Source organism: Suncus etruscus, chromosome 8 (genome assembly GCF_024139225.1).
Source record: "Suncus etruscus isolate mSunEtr1 chromosome 8, mSunEtr1.pri.cur, whole genome shotgun sequence".
NCBI lineage: Eukaryota > Metazoa > Chordata > Mammalia > Eulipotyphla > Soricidae > Suncus > Suncus etruscus.
The window spans coordinates 40326166-40342176 of NC_064855.1; the positions used below are offsets into that span (position 1 = coordinate 40326166).

A 16011-nucleotide genomic window follows, 5' to 3' on the forward strand; every position below is an offset into this window, starting at 1 on the left:
TAGAGTGGCAATTGTTGTTTGCATAGGCCCACCAAAATATGAGGGACATGGAAAGAAATAACCTTGGCCTAAGTACAAAGAGACCCGACCCCTGAAGTTTCCTGGCACAAGACCAAGTCTAGGCTTCAGGCAAGCTAGATCGTCCAATCCAATACATTGTCTGTAGTGCCAACACACTTTTATTTTTCACACTGTCTCTGTTGTTGGTATCATGTTTCTGTATTAAAGATCCTGGAATCTGCATATCTTACATTGAAGTCAGGATGTGGAGCATCCTCTCCTTTCACCTCACAATCAGAGGGCAATGCAGGGAGCCCTGTCCTGTAAGCAGGTCATTGTCATTGTTAAGTCTTCTCAATGTTAAGGGAAGTCTCTTTTGAGCAGGTCAAAGTCTGAGCAGTGTAGGTCTTCCGTGGTAGAGGATTGCTTCCAGGTGATGTTATAGACCAGCCTGGATGTTTCGTGGATGGCTTCCCTGGTTCAGGGGAGAATGGATTATGCCCTTTCTTCTGAGGTCTGTGCCAGGTCGTTATGTCAATGTTCAGGGTGTAAGGTCTCTCTGCACTACAAGATTTGTGTGTTCCAATTTCTATTAAATAGGATTTTATTTGTATGTATAGTATTTTCCCATTTTAATGTGCCTATGCAAATACAAAAGCAATGCCATGTGGTGTTATTGGCGCATATGGGGGCCATAAGAACAATTCCAATGATTCCCATGACATGGTTCAATCATAAGCATTAAACTGGGGGACTCTTCCACCAAAATTCCTTGTTAAACAGCTCAAAAAGAGAAGATAAAAAGTGGTTAGAATCATCACTGTATAAGACAAAATTTAGTAACAATTATAGCTGTCCGAAAAAAACCACAAAATATTCTAAAGAAATACGTGTCCATTTTATGTATCTTGAAATAGTTTGGGGTTGTCACACACAATGGACAGCTTTGGCCTGTGATTAGGATTGTACACTACTGAAGTTAAAAAGAGTAATGTAGGTTAGTGATGTTTGAGAGGGGGTTAGAGAGTTAAGGAGTAAAAAGAGTTTTGTATGGGTGTGGGAAAGGGTGGAATACAAAATGAACATTCTATATATGCAAAACATAACATAAGAATAAGGAATATTCTGAAAACATGAAGTATATGAAGTACGCGCGGGGGCGTAAGCCCCCGCGCGGTTCTGTAGTTTTTGGATGCCTAGGGAGGAATTTCTGCCCCCCTCCCCCCAGGGCCCAATTAACCAGGTGTGGCCTTGAAGACCCACCAGGATTGGGGGGACCTTGGTCCCCTGGACTAGGTGTTCAGCCCAGGGGGCCTGTGGCTAGCTGTCCTGCCCAGGGCCCCCAACATACCAGGCAAAGACACCCAGAAATCCTGGCATGCGGAGTACTCTGAGCCCAGCCGAGCCTCTGTAGTTACTCTGAGCTCTGAAGCCAATTAACTTAAATGCAAACCACTTATATAAAATCAGTAGCATACTGCCATAAATGGTAAAATTCTAAAACTATTTCTTTTTAAATAAGAAATTAGTCAGGGATGCCTGCCATCACTATATAATTCAGTTGTTTTGAAATAGTCAGCAACTGCCAAGAAAATTAAATAACTGTTACAAGTACTAGGGGAAAAGTTAAACTATTTCCATGCTTATACAAATGTACTAACAAAAAATTCTCTGGATGTAGCTATTAAAGATCTAGAAAATACAGATAATAGCAATGAAGAAAACCTAAAATTTCAATATAATACAGAATCAGATCTATAAAATACACACATAAATATTTTTAAACCTAACAATAAAGTTTTTACTCTAGAAATGAACACTTAGTAAAGGGACTAATAACTCTTTATAAAATTTCAATTAAGATTGCACAATGCACAGAAATAATTTTCAAGGACCTATATATTTTTGGGGAGCACACACAGTGATGCACAGGGGTTACCCCTGGCTATGCGCTCAGAAATCACTCCTGGCTTGGGGGACTATATCAGATGCCTGGAGATAGAACCGCAGTGTGTCCTAGGTTAGCTCGAGAAAGGCAGACGCCCCACTACTTGCGTCACTGCTCTGGTCCCTAATACTTATATTTTTTTAAAAAATCTTATGGAGCACTTAAAACGAGTTTTGAACATAATTAAAGGCATACAATTTTCTTAAATTATAAGGTAAAATATCCCAAAAGAATTGACTCCTCTAAAATTACTATGCTTATGCTGCTCCAAATATAATCCCAACAGTTGTGTCTAGAATAATTAATAAAGTATAAATCCTAAGGGTAGACTTCTAATTGCTTAACATCAGAATATAATAGCAAATTTCTATTATAATGAATTGACAAATAAGCCAGACTCTATAACTATATTCCTATTATAGTCTAGATTGATAATATTTGAGAATTGAATCAGTGTCAAGGGTAGTATTTCACTTTATTAAAAATTTTTAAATTAAATGCATTATTACAACTCTTTAGTTAGAAAAATGTCTGTCTGTTAAATTATATATAAAAAGTTCCAGATATTATAAAGCTTAAATGTAAAAGTAAAATTAAGTCTCGTAAAAATGTTCATAACCACCGTTGATACTCAGAAGCTATTTGTGACTATAAGCTTTTAAAAGGCAAAGAAAACCAATAGACAAATTGCACTTGACCAAGTTTATGATATAATATTAAACAAATAAAGTTGGTATCTATTATAGTCATAAAACTTTATATGAGGGATAAATAAATACAATGATGAAAAAAAACTAGACAAGATATTTTATAGAATTTCACAATTTGGATCCAGTACAAAATATATTCAAAATCATTGGTAATTTGTAAAAGTAGAATTTTTATGAGTTAATATACTTAATTTTTAAATCTGGAGAACATTAGCTATCATTTAATACTTATTCTGATAGAAAAGCACAAAAAGAGTCCTGTTGCCAATAAGAAAGAGATAATTGATTGATACCTTTCTTTTAGAAAGCAACCAAACAACATCTATTGAAATTAAAAATACATATATCTTCACTCCTACTTCTGGGTATTTTTCCCATAATAGAAAAAAGAAAAAATATTTTTTACTTACTCTTGGTGGGAACAAAGAATTAAAACCAAAATGAATGTCCTATTGATGAATGATTGAAAAGATGAGGTATATCCATGATATGAATGATTATGTGGACACGAAAAAGTTGCATCAGAGACATGAGAGTGTCCCTGCATAGAGGCATTGTCTAGAGCAGCAATCCACCTGCATCCTCATCTGCACAGTGTCAATACCAAGAACAACTTGAGGACTTCCTATAATGATTTCTCTCATGAGAAAACTAGCATGAAGAAAAACATAGTTAATGTCTTATTTTTTACAAAACCAGTCATTGCCACAGTCTACATGCATGCATGTAGTATGCTGTACCTAAACAAAGTGGAAAATCTAGTAAGACTACTACCTTATTAACCTAATGTCAAAGACTAGGGAAGATTTGAAGTAGGTAGAAGGAAAAGATTAAGCAAATAATAAGAAAAGAATAATAGATGACAGTAGAAGCAGGGGATGCAAAAGCACATTTGAGCAAAACAGTGATCAAGTTTCTGTGTGCTGTGTACAGTTTTCAAGGCGTTTGAGAATTCCATCTTCTAGCCATTATCCAAATAAGGAAATTCAACAGTGTCTCTTGTTTTCTTTAAAATTCATGAGCACAAGGATATTCCCTAGAGTGGAGAACTTGAAAGTTTTATTGGTCTTCTTTTCCCACCTCCCTGATCACTTTAACCGGTCAGACTTGGAAAAGGCTGGCTTCTCCAGCCAGACACTCAGGCGTCCAGCAAGGGCATACACTTTCAGAATTCTCTGAGAAATGCACATCCTGTTTCCACACGCAGAAGAGCTCGCAGGGTTGTGTGGTTGACAGGTAGAGTGTTTTTGAGGCTGATGCTGAGGAGTGAGAAGCTCTGTGATTTAGGTTTAGACCTGAGACTAAAAGCAAAAGGATCTTCCTCGTGCCCCTAACTAAATTGGCACCCTCTTTTTCTTTCTCTCTCTAAAATACATATCATGCCACACCCTTATGGAGAACAAGTAGACGGAAAATCTTGAGAAAATATCTTCTCTTCAGAAATGCACTAGAGGTGGTTTGGTCTTTCCCAGCTGAGCCCAAACCATGTGATTAGATAGCTATCATTTAAATGTTCTCATTTACTCATTGTACATCTGTGCTTCAGAGTCTTGTGAGGGGTGTTGTCTTCATGGGGAGTCTTCCTTCTCCTCGGTGCTCCTTTTACCCACAGCCCTTAACATAAGCCTCCAGTGAGATAAGCTTCAGTCAGTAACCCCCCCTTTTTCTTACTCTCTCCCTTTATCCTTCACCCAGTGATTAATTTTGCCGAGTTCTGTGGTTCATAGGTGTATCTGCCTTTTGCCCACTGCCACCATCTCCATCTATATAGTAGGCAGAGTTCCTGGAGTTAAGCAGCCCCTCTTCCCTGCTGAGTTTCCTCCTTTTTCCCTCTGTATTTAAATGTTGCTATTCAGGTACCCATCACAGATTCTGGCCCCTAATGTATTCCCAATAAATGTCTGCTGAATGAATGAACGGATGCAGTACTTTGTACTTCCTGAAACTTGAGATATAACCAGGATGGGGAAGTTTTAAGATGGTGGCACTGATAGCAAACACAATGCTTCCCAAATAAACTACAGTGTGATCTTAAATCACCACTCTCCCCTGTAAAGGAAGGTGGTTGTTCATTTAACAAGATTTTATGGCTAATCAAGTTATTTAGTATGCTTTACTTGTATGTCCTGATATTTGTTTTATGCTGATTAAGTAACAATGGAAAATGGTCCTCACTTTATTGTGTTGCTTTGGGAAGGTGTCTGGGTTATTGTGAATCATTGACTGTCAGGTTTGGACTTGAATGAAAATTAAGTCATCATTCTGTAACACTAAAACACTTCTACTCTGTGAGGTGAAAAAGTGGTAATGGCTCATTGTTCTCCACACAGATTTTCACCGCCTTACCACCGTTCACACTGGGAATCTTTGAGAGGTCCTGCACTCAGGAAAGCATGCTCAGGTTTCCACAGCTCTACAAAATCACTCAGAATGCCGAAGGTTTCAACACAAAGGTAAGTGAAATGTTATTAGTATGTTGCCTCTCAAAGGCTTGGACTATGCCTTTTGTTAAGTCACTGTCTATTTAATCTGTAAGACAGTGGAAACTTTAGAAATGACCGTTGAAAACCTAAGACCACTCTCCTCTGCCAACAGAGCTAGCCCAATGAATAAGAAATGCTGAATCATAGAAGCAGTTGCCACCTGATGCATATCACTGCCTGCAATCCAAGTCTCACCATCTTTCATCTTTCCATCCATGCCTGGGATGTCTCTGTGGGCAGCAGTGCTTATGTACCCAGTTCTCTCAGGATCACAGATTCTGATTGCTCTTTCCTAAAGCCCTGCATTGTGGTGTCCTAAGAGTTTAACTAATAGTGTTCTCTTGTCATCTTACTTGAAAAGAAAATGTTTCTTTAGCTAGGGAGTAAAATTGGTCATACCTAAGCACAGTTTTTGTTTATTTTTTTGTTTTGTTGGTTTTTTTTTCCAATTTGAAGATGCAGAAAAGAGAAAGCATCTATGCAAAACCTGCAGTGGGCCATTGTAAGATGATCCAAGCAGAGCAGTCTGGGTTAAGTGTCTTAGACACTGTCATCATGTGTGGCAAAGGGAATCTAGCCCAGCTGCCATTTCCACCTAAAAGTTGTCAAGCTTCAGAGCCAGCTCACAAAGAAAAAGCATGCACCTGGCTCACTGTCTTGGCAGAGGGTAGCAAAGACATGAACACACTTGCATTATCATATTTATGCAAGTGGGAAATACCATATTTACTTAGGATTTGAGACAAGAGCAGATTAAGGTATTTAAACAGGTTTCTTGCTCAGGTCCATTACAATACCAGATCCAGTTATGTGGAAGGCTTCATTTGAGCTAGCCCAGGGGTGGCTAACAAGTTTGACACAAAGAGCCAAAATTTTAAACTGTGAGAGTCAGAGAGCCACACCACGTAGTGACCTGCCAAAACAGAGAAGCACTTACACAAAAGCATATAATTTTAACAATAATCTATTAAACACATATTGCATTTTGCCATTTTAAGTGAGGGTAAAAATCCTGCAGTGATGGTGAGGATGTGCGGCATCCTCCACACTAAGAACTAACATTAGGCAAGATGTGATACAAGATGTGACACAACATGTGACACACGGGTCCCCCGCTGGCTGGCCCGTGCAGTTGTTTCCGAGGGATGGGAGACGGGATGATGAAACCTGGGGGCAGGACTCCGCGCTCGGAGATCTCTCCTCAGAGGTCCCTTCTCAGAAGCAGCAGAACAAAATCCAAACTTGGCAAAGAACCACAGTATACAAAGTCATGATAAGAGGCAAAGAGCCGCGTTCATTTTGGCCGGGAGCCGCATGCGGCTGGAGAGCCCCGTGTTCGCCACCCCTGAGCTAGCCATTATGGACTGTTATCCATCAGAGTGGCTTTATTTTGTTGAGTATAAAAGGCATGTTCAAGACCAAGGCAATTACAAAGGATCCTGTTAGTTCTGGTAGCTTCTATACAAGGAGAGTTGATGGTCAAGTGAACTTTGGTCTTTGCTTCTGTGATTTCATCCATGGCAGATGAAGCTTGTTTTTCTTCTGAAATTTAACATAAATCAAATCTGTTTCCCACCATTTGAATTCTAAGGGCCATGTAAGGTGGGAAGTAAATTGAGAATCAACCCATTTTATGAGTGGTGAAGTCAAGATCACTCTGAGATTTCTCTGCAGATATTAACAAAGATTTTTATGTATTTTTTGGTACGGAAAAAGATTATTAGGGGGAAGGAAGATCCCATTTTCTTAGAATTTTTCATTACTTTTTGTTGTCCCACCACTACTAGAGATCAAACTGATAAAAACTCGTACATAGGGCTGGAGAGATAGCATCGAGGTAGGGCATTTGCCTTACATGTAGAAGGATGGTGGTTTGAATCCCAGCATCCCATATTGTCCCCGAACCTGCCAGGAGCGAATTCTGAGTGTAGAGCCAGGAGCAACCCCTGAGCGCTGTCAGGTGTGACCCAAAAACAAAAACAAAACTCGCAAGTAGATTTGCAGATTTTAAAATAAATATAACCTGACTTTACTAGTTTTAGTCTTCTCCCTGGCTTAAATATGGTTGAAATTGAAATGTGGTTCAATTATAAGTGCTAAAGAGAACTTTCTGAATGTGCATAGGAACCTAAGTCCTCAAAATTAAAAAGTGAAATGCGAGGAATTTTCAAAAGAAATGGGAGGAATTTTCAAAAGTAAATCAAAGTGAGAATTTAAATTTAAAATGTATGATGCTATTTCAAAACATAACTTCAGCTCTTACTGTTTGTGACATGGTAGCCATTTTCTTAATGAGTCTAAAATTTGGGCATTTTTATGATTTTAAAGAAAATGGATTATAATTTATTTTTAAATGAAGATAAATTATATATTGGCATATGTGTATGTGAATGTATATACATTTAGTCCTTTGTACTCAAGTGACATTATCTGGATTTAGTCCAGTCACTTGTGTTGAAAAGGAGGAAATTATTTTTTTAAACTTCAAGAATATATTATGCTACTTCTGGAGCTGAGCAACACAAGGCCAGCTGCCTTTACAATGAGACATTTGTTGAGTTACGTAGAGGTCAAGCATTATGGGCAGCTCCTGACTCCTTGGTTTGTTTTCCCTTAGGTTTTCTGGGGTCACTGCATCAACGCCTTGGTCCACTCCCTCATCCTCTTCTGGTTTCCCGTGAAAGCGCTGGAGCATGGTAACACTCATGATTTCACTGTCGGCAAGCAGCTTTGCAGTCCCTCTGGTGCCAGTGGTTCACAATTTTTCCCCATTTCTGCAAAACTAGAGATCACAGGACAAACCTGAGAAGCAAAACACACCTAAAATCTAATGAGAGCTAGTTTCAGGTTTATAATAGCTTGTAGGAGTCATCCATACTGGCTCTAAAAATCATTTTCCTTCCAATTGACTGGAGAGTTTACAAATTAGGAATTCTTGACTTGATTTTTCCTAAGTATTTGAGGCAAGAATCTTGAAGAAGAGCACTGTGTACTAGACTAAAAGATCAATGCTTCTTGTCTACAAGTTTGAAAATTTCTGTTAATTTCTTGTTTTCCAAGCTTCACATATCTATATGCAAAATAACTCTGTAAGCGCTTCACCTTACACCTACTTTTCTAAAAGAGTCTCCATTCATTGACGTACAGCTTTTCAAACAAACTTAGAAAGGTTTCTTGAGGACTCGTTCTCCTCTTTAGTTTTAGTTTTCCTTATAGCTGGAAGAGGATGTGTATGATGTGGCAGATTCTGTATTTGTTCACACTTCTTAATACAGCCAAAATGTTGCCTCTTAAAGAGACAGGCCAACTAAAAATCTTTTAGTCTCAGAAAATGATGCTTTCTGAGAATGCTTCTCTTTCATCTGTGGCAAATAGTAATAATCCCCTTGGGAAAAATTACTCCAAATGTTGACTAGACAATGCCCCTTATTGTTCAGAGAACTAATGAATATAAAGTTTCCAAGCCTCTTTCTTTCTGTTTCAATGTGTTTTGTGTTTTAAATAGAAACAGATTCATCCTCACTCACTTATAGTCTTTAACCATTAAATTCTGACAGAAAAAAAGTGTAAGCACAGCCCATTGACTTTTACATTTAGGCTTAGCCTTTCATTCTCATGAAACTTCCTTCACTCTTGAAGGGACCCTAACTCTCTAGATCAGAAAAATAAAATGCCCTGGTTCTAGCCCCTATCCCAATAAGTATATTCCAATGAATCACCACCTTTGAGCTTTTCTATGACTCATCTTCATGCATAATGGATTTAATTTATTTTGACATGGTTTTGTAAGAATTTTTAAATAGATAAGTGTGTGTGTGTGTTTTTTTTTTTTTGAGTTTCAAAGAAGGCAACAGGTTTATGATAGAACTAGAGGAAGGAGGGGTTCATCCTAGCATTAGCCCTGAAAGAAGTAAAATTGCCTGATAGAAAAGCATTGAGTGTTTGGCAAGACAGCAGGTATTCCTCTCAGAGAAGGATTTGGGGAGGGATTCAGTGGTGAAGTCAAGATAGACTGCAAGTTTTACACCATTTGATTTGATTACTTTTGGGGGGGGTGATTTTACTTTCATAAATAAAGCTGTATTCTTGCTACTTTTTGAAACACATTTAGAAAGATACATTCTCTCCTCCCCTCAGAGGCACAGGATCATGACATCAATCTAAGGCCACCTTGAGCACTTTGAAAGCACAGGTACCCTATGGAACAAAAGAGCATCCATAAGATGCTGTCACCCCCAAGAATTGCCTGACACTGTCCTCTAGATACTTGCCTATCTCAGAACCCTCAATGACTTTTGGTGGGCCAGTATGAAGGGTCGCTAGAGTCACCTTATTTTATTTCTGGACACTCTGAGGACTGTATCACAAAGATGGTGAATCCCTCTGGGAAATTTTTTCTTTACTTTTAATAGTGAGAGGCTTAGAAACCTCACAGCACTGTTCACTTGTGCACGTTGCTGGAAAAGAAATTTTGAGAGGTTGTGAACATACTGTCCTCAGAAAGCTTCCAAGAATTTTCCTTTGGTGTGTGTGTGTGTGTGTGTGTGTGTGTGTGTGTGTGTGTGTGTGTGTGCGTGTGTGTGTGTGTGTGCATGTATGGTTTTGGAGAGAATTATCAAAGCACTTCTTTGCTGATGAATTATGTGATGATTCCAGTTTTAAAAGGAATCTTTTCACTTGAGCAGTTTTGTAAATATGATGTCTTCTAGCCTTGCACAATCTACCTTGTCCTCTGAGAACCTGTTATGTCTACCCTGTGATTGAAAAGATCTAACTTAAAAGAAATGATATACAGTGATGCAAACCCATATTGAGCCTTGGTAACAGGCCACACCTGGGTTTTACAGTACTACAGTATGCACTACTGTGTACACACAGTCTACTTTGAGCAGCTCTCTTTGACATAGAATGTATTTGCCAAGGAATGTCAAATCAGTTTTTTTTAAATGAAATTTGAAGATTTTTAATGAAATGTACGAGGGAAGTATTACAAGTGAACACATACCTACCAGCAGTAAAAATTCCAAAGAGGGGTAGAGGAGAAGCTTCCCCAGGCTAGACCTAAATCATGCTTTCATTCAGGGAGACGCTTGGAAACCAGTTTCCCCCTGGCACTGCCAGTGTGGCCCAAAAGCAAAACCCAAAATAAAACAGTTCTACCCAAGTAAGTTTTTTCTCGATTCCTCACAGTCTGAAAATCATTCATACTGCATCCCATACCCTTTCAGAAAAAAAAATGCCATTTAGCTACTTATCACTCCTGGGTCTTTAGACTCTTTTGGAGAGGATTATTTTAATAAAGGAAATAATAAATATTTTAATAAGGTAAGGCATGTTTTATAAAATTCAATAAAATCTCAAAGCAAGACCCCAGACCCTTTAAGCACACTGCTGTTCTCTTCCCGAGGCCCAGGACAGAAAGTCCTGACGTCGGTCTGCCCTTTGCTACAATATACATAACTTGGGGTGGAACCTGCCATCCTAGAGCTGATTCTGCATGTTTTTTACCTCCCAATGGAGACCCTGGTTCCTGAAGGAGCTGCTGCCTCTTCCCTAGCCCAGGGACAGAAAGTTGCCAGTCCTGACAACTGACTGTCCTCTGATCCCAAAACCACTCATATACACTTTTAATAACATCTATTTCCAGGGTAGTAGGCTATATCACTTCTTTCTCCCTGACAGTTTAAAAGCTTAAAAACTCATGGATTGAACAGAGTAATCAGTTAATAGATTTTTTTTATCATATTCAACCCTGGATGCTTAGGAAAATAACCTGAAAGGCATATGAATTAGAAGCCACCATTTGTATAATCGGTTCAATATATCACTTTCTTAAGTAATAGGGAACCTGAAACTCCACAATTAAAACCCATAAAAGGAAAAGAACAATGGTGAAAATATGGAGGTCAACTGCAGTTGGGAATATGGAGAGAAACCTAGGCAAATCTCCAACCCCATCAAAATGCCTTAGCCTGGTAGATGAGGAACTAAAGTTAATACTTACTGCCTTAGCAAAAGAATTCAAGGAGGCACTATCAAGGAGGTGAAATAAAGCAATTAACAGATGAGAAATTCAACCATGAATTTGGCTGAATTTTCTAAAAGAGAAGAGCTCTTTTAGAAGATGAGAGAAACCACACAAATGGAATTGAAAGAGCTAATGATCATGTTAGCAAACCATAGTAGCAGGATTTCATGGAGTGAGAACCATATAGAAGAACTTGAAGACAAATTAAAAACCAGCATTGAAAAGAAGTCAAAAAAGAAGAGAGAGACAAAGGGGTAGAAGAAACTGTAAGGTACTAAATGAACAAAGACAAGAGAAATAATTTCTGAATTATAGGAATAACAGAAAGGGAGGAAAAAAGGAAAAGGGAGAACAAGTAATAGGAGAGATAATAGCAAAGAACTTCCCCCCACTCTCTGAAAAGAGGCAGCTGCATGTATCCAAGAGGCTAAAAGAGTAACAAAGAAAATAGACTCAAACAGAACAACACCATTACATAGTAATCAAAATGGCAAAAACCAAAAAGAGAGGTGAACTTTTAAAGCAGTAAGAGAAGAAAACCTTAAATAAATATATATATATATATAAGAAAATAAGAATCACAGCAGATCTCCCACACAAAATGGCCCAGTAAAGAAAAGAATAGAATGACATATTCAAATTACTGATAGAAAAATATTTTCAACCCAGACTCCACTACCCAGCAAATGGCTCATTTAATTGGGAAAGGGATAAAAACACTAAATGAACTACTGAAAATTTATTTATATAAAATCAAAGAGCCAATTGTAGAAGTAACAACCCTACACAGTATAATGCACAACAGTCCTTTTTGTCAGTAGTTTTCTTGAATGTGAATGGGCTAGATTCTTTCATCAAAAGACACAGAGTAGGGGCTGGAAAGTTAGTACAGTGGTAAGGCTTTTGCCTTGCATGCAGCCAACACAGGACAGACCCCAGTTCAAATCCCAGTATCCCATATGGTCCCCACAACCTGCCAGGAGCAACTTGTGAGTGAAAAGCCAGGAGTAACTTCTGAGCACCGCCAGGTGTGACCCAAAAACAAACAAACAAACAAACAGCACAGAGTGAAGGGTTGGATTAGGAAATAAACCCATGCATTTTCTGCTTCAAGGAAACACATTTAAAATCTCAGGATAAACACAGGCTCACAGTAAAAGGATGGAAAACAATTTGCAAACCACTGGAAAACAAAAAGATATGGAATAGTCACATAATAAGATTAAATTGCATTCAGCCTCAAGAAAGTAATTAGAGTTAAGAATGGACACTTTATTGATCAAAGGAACTATAGACAAAGAAGTACTAACTACTCAAATATATGTTGGATCAGCAAAGTAAATAAGGCTTTTTCTCACAACCTTAAAGAAACACATAGATGGAAACATGTTATTAGTGAGAGATTTTAGTACATCACTCTCACCACTGAATAAATTCATGAGGAAGAATATCAATAAGGATGTAAGATCCCTGAATGGTAAACTAGAAGAACTGAGACCAATGTATTTATAAATGTATTTATTGACTTCCATCCTCACAAAAAAGAAACCATGATCTTAATGCGCCTGGGACATTCTCTAGAATAGATCATATTCTAGGACATATAACTAACTTAGAAAATTCACCCACATTAGAATTAGACCAAATGTCCTATCGGACCACAATGCCAGAGAGAGATATTGATAATAAAAAGATGTAAAGACAGTATTAACACCTAGATAATAAACAACATGCTGCTTACTAACAGCTGGATTGAAGAGGAAATCAAGAAATAAACAAAGAGAATCCTTGAGGCTAATGATAATGAAGATCAATTGACCAAAATCTATGGGACATAGCAAAAACAATCATTATGGGCAAACTCATAATGCTACAGTTCTATATAAGGAAAAATAAAAAAAAATAAAGTCAACAACTTGCAGGCAAACCTTAAATATCTGGAAAACCAAAAACAAAGGAACACAAATGGAAGTAGAAAAAAATAATAAAAAAAAAACCAGCAGAAATCAATGATATAGAAACCAAGAAAACAATATAAAGATCAATGAAATGAGGAGCTGGTTTTTCAAGAGAACAAATATGATAGAAAAACCATTGGCAAGACTCACAAGGAAAAAAAATAGAGAAAGTGCTCAAATAGATTAGAAATTAAAGGGCAGAAATTACAATAGAACCCCAGAAATCCAAGATATCAAGATACCTTTACTAAGAACAACATTACTCTCTTAAAAAAGAGAATCAAAAAGAAGTGGACAGCTTTCTGGGAAACATGTAATTTCCAAAAACTGAATGATCAAAGAGTAGATAGCTTAAACAGGTCAACCACAAACACAAGTGATTAAGAATAATCACTAGAATAAAACTCCAAGACCAAATGGATTTACAAGTGAGTTTTAGCAAACATTCAGAGAAAAATTACTGCCACCATGGGCCGGGCGGTGGCGCTAAAGGTAAGGTGCCTGCCTTGCCTGCGCTAACCTTGGACGGACCACGGTTCGATCCCCCGGTGTCCCATATGGTCCCCCAAGCCAGGAGCAACTTCTGAGCACATAGCCAGGAGTAACCCCTGAGCGTTACTAGGTGTGGCCCAAAAACCAAAAAAAAAAAAAAAAATTACTGCCACCAAACTTTAAACTCTCCCAAAATATCAGAGATAGGAATTCTCCCTAACACCTTTTATTAAAGTAATATTATGCTCATTCCCAAAGCTGACAGAAACACTGCCAAGAGAGGAAATTACAGACCAATCTCACTGATAAACAATGATGCAAAAATTCTCAACAAAATCTTAGCAAACTGAATGCAACAGTACATTAAAAAATACACATCTTGATCAGATGGGTTTTATACCAGGCATGCAAGGATGGTTCAATATATGAAAAACAGGGGCCAAAGAGATAGCACAGTGGTAAGATGCAGAAGGACGGTGGTTTGAATCCCAGCATCTCATATGGTCCCCTGAGCCTGCCAGGAGCGATTTCTGAGCATGGAGCCAGTAATGACCCCTGAACGCTGCTAGGTGTGACCCAAAACCCAAATATATATACATATAAAAAATAATTAACAACATGCATCACATGGGGCTGGAGTGATGGCGCAGTGGTAGAGCGTTTGCTCTGCACGTGGTTGACCTAGGACAGACCGCAGTTTGATCCCCTGGCATCCCATATGGTCCCCCGAGCCAGGAGAGATTTCTGAGCACATATCCAAAAGTAGCCCCTGAGGGAGATGCAAATCAAAACAACTATGAGGTACCACCTCACACCCCAGAGATTGGCACACATCACAAAGAATGAGAACAAGCAGTGTTGGTGGGGATGTAGAGAGAAAGGAACTCTTATCCACTGCTGGTGGAATGCCCTCTAGTTCAACCTTTATGGAAAGCAATATGGAGATTCCTCCAAAAACTGGAAATCGAGCTCCCATACAACCCAGCTATACCACTCCTAGGAATATACCCTAGGAATACAAAAATACAATACAAAAATCCCTTCCTTACACCTATATTCATTGCAGCACTATTTACCATAGCAAGACTCTGGAAACAACCAAGATACCCTTCAACAGATGAATGGCTAAAGAAACTGTGGTGCATATACACAATGGAATATAATGCATCTCTCAGGAGAGATGAAGACATGAAATTTTCCTATCCATGGATGTACATGGAATCTATTATGCTGAGTGAAATAAGTCAGAGAGAGAGAGAGAAAGGCGCAGAATGGTCTCACTCATTTATGGGTTTTAAGAAAAATGAAAGATATTCTTGCAATAATAATTTTTAGACACAAAAGAGAAAAGAGCTGGAAGTTACAGCTCACCTCAGGAAGCTCACCACAAATAGGGATGAGTTTAGTTAGAGAAATAACTACATTTTGAACTTTCCTAATAATGAGAATGTATGAGAGAAATATAAAACCTAGAGTACAGGCGGGGTTGGGTGGAGAGGAGGGAGATTTGGGACATTGGTGATGGGAATGTTGTACTGGTGATGGGTGGTGTTCTTTACATGACTGAAACCCAAACACAATCACTTATGTAATAAAGTTGTTTAAATAAAAAAATTTTAAAAAGTAGCCCCTGAGCATCACCGTGTATGACCCCCCCCCAAAAAAAAACAAGAAAAAGTAAAAGGAAAATTAGATGATCATATCAATAGAGACAGATAAAGCATTCGACAAGCTCTAACATTCATTCCAAATGAGGTCAGGCACAAAGCAAGGATGCCCATTGTCTTCACTCCTATTCAACTTAGTACTAGAAGTCCTGGCAATAGTGAGCAGGCAAGAGAAGGAAATAAATGGGATCCAAGTTGGAAAAGAGGAAATTAAACTATCTCTATTTGCAGATGACATTATTATATACATTGAAGACCCTAACGAGTCCACATAAACACTTCCTAGAAATAATAAACCTTTTGCATTCTTTCATAATAAAATAAGTTAGTAGAAAAAGAGATCAAAGTCTGTCCTATTGAAAATAGTGTCATATGACATCAATTATATTAATGAAAGAAGTGAGAGACCTATAATACAAAAATTGAAAACATGTAAGAAAGAAATTGAAGAAGACCTAAGAAAATGGAAAAATATTTTATGCTCAGTGATTGGAAAAATAAATGTTATCAAAATTACCATCTTATCTAAACTACTATATTGATTCAGTGCAATCCCTTTCCAAATTCAGCAGCATTCTACAAAGACAACAGTCAATTATAAAGAATGTGTAGAACTATAAAATTCCCTAGATAACCAAAACTATACTGAAAAATAAAACTGAGAAGGATCTTACTACTAAACTTGAAACTGTACTCTAAAGCCATAGTGATCAAAACAGCATGGT

The 16011-nt window shown here is 38.0% G+C and overlaps 1 protein-coding gene across 2 annotated transcripts in view; it reads left to right on the forward strand.

Annotated features, from left to right (window-relative positions):
• ATP8A2 (ATPase phospholipid transporting 8A2) overlaps positions 1-16011 on the forward strand; it is a 763449-nt gene that overhangs the window by 551069 nt on the left and 196369 nt on the right. For both annotated transcript variants that reach the window (XM_049778216.1, XM_049778217.1), the window contains exons 29-30: positions 4989-5111; positions 7759-7837. In XM_049778216.1, coding sequence (XP_049634173.1) covers positions 4989-5111; positions 7759-7837 — 202 coding nt within the window. The remainder of the gene's footprint in view (positions 1-4988; positions 5112-7758; positions 7838-16011) is intronic.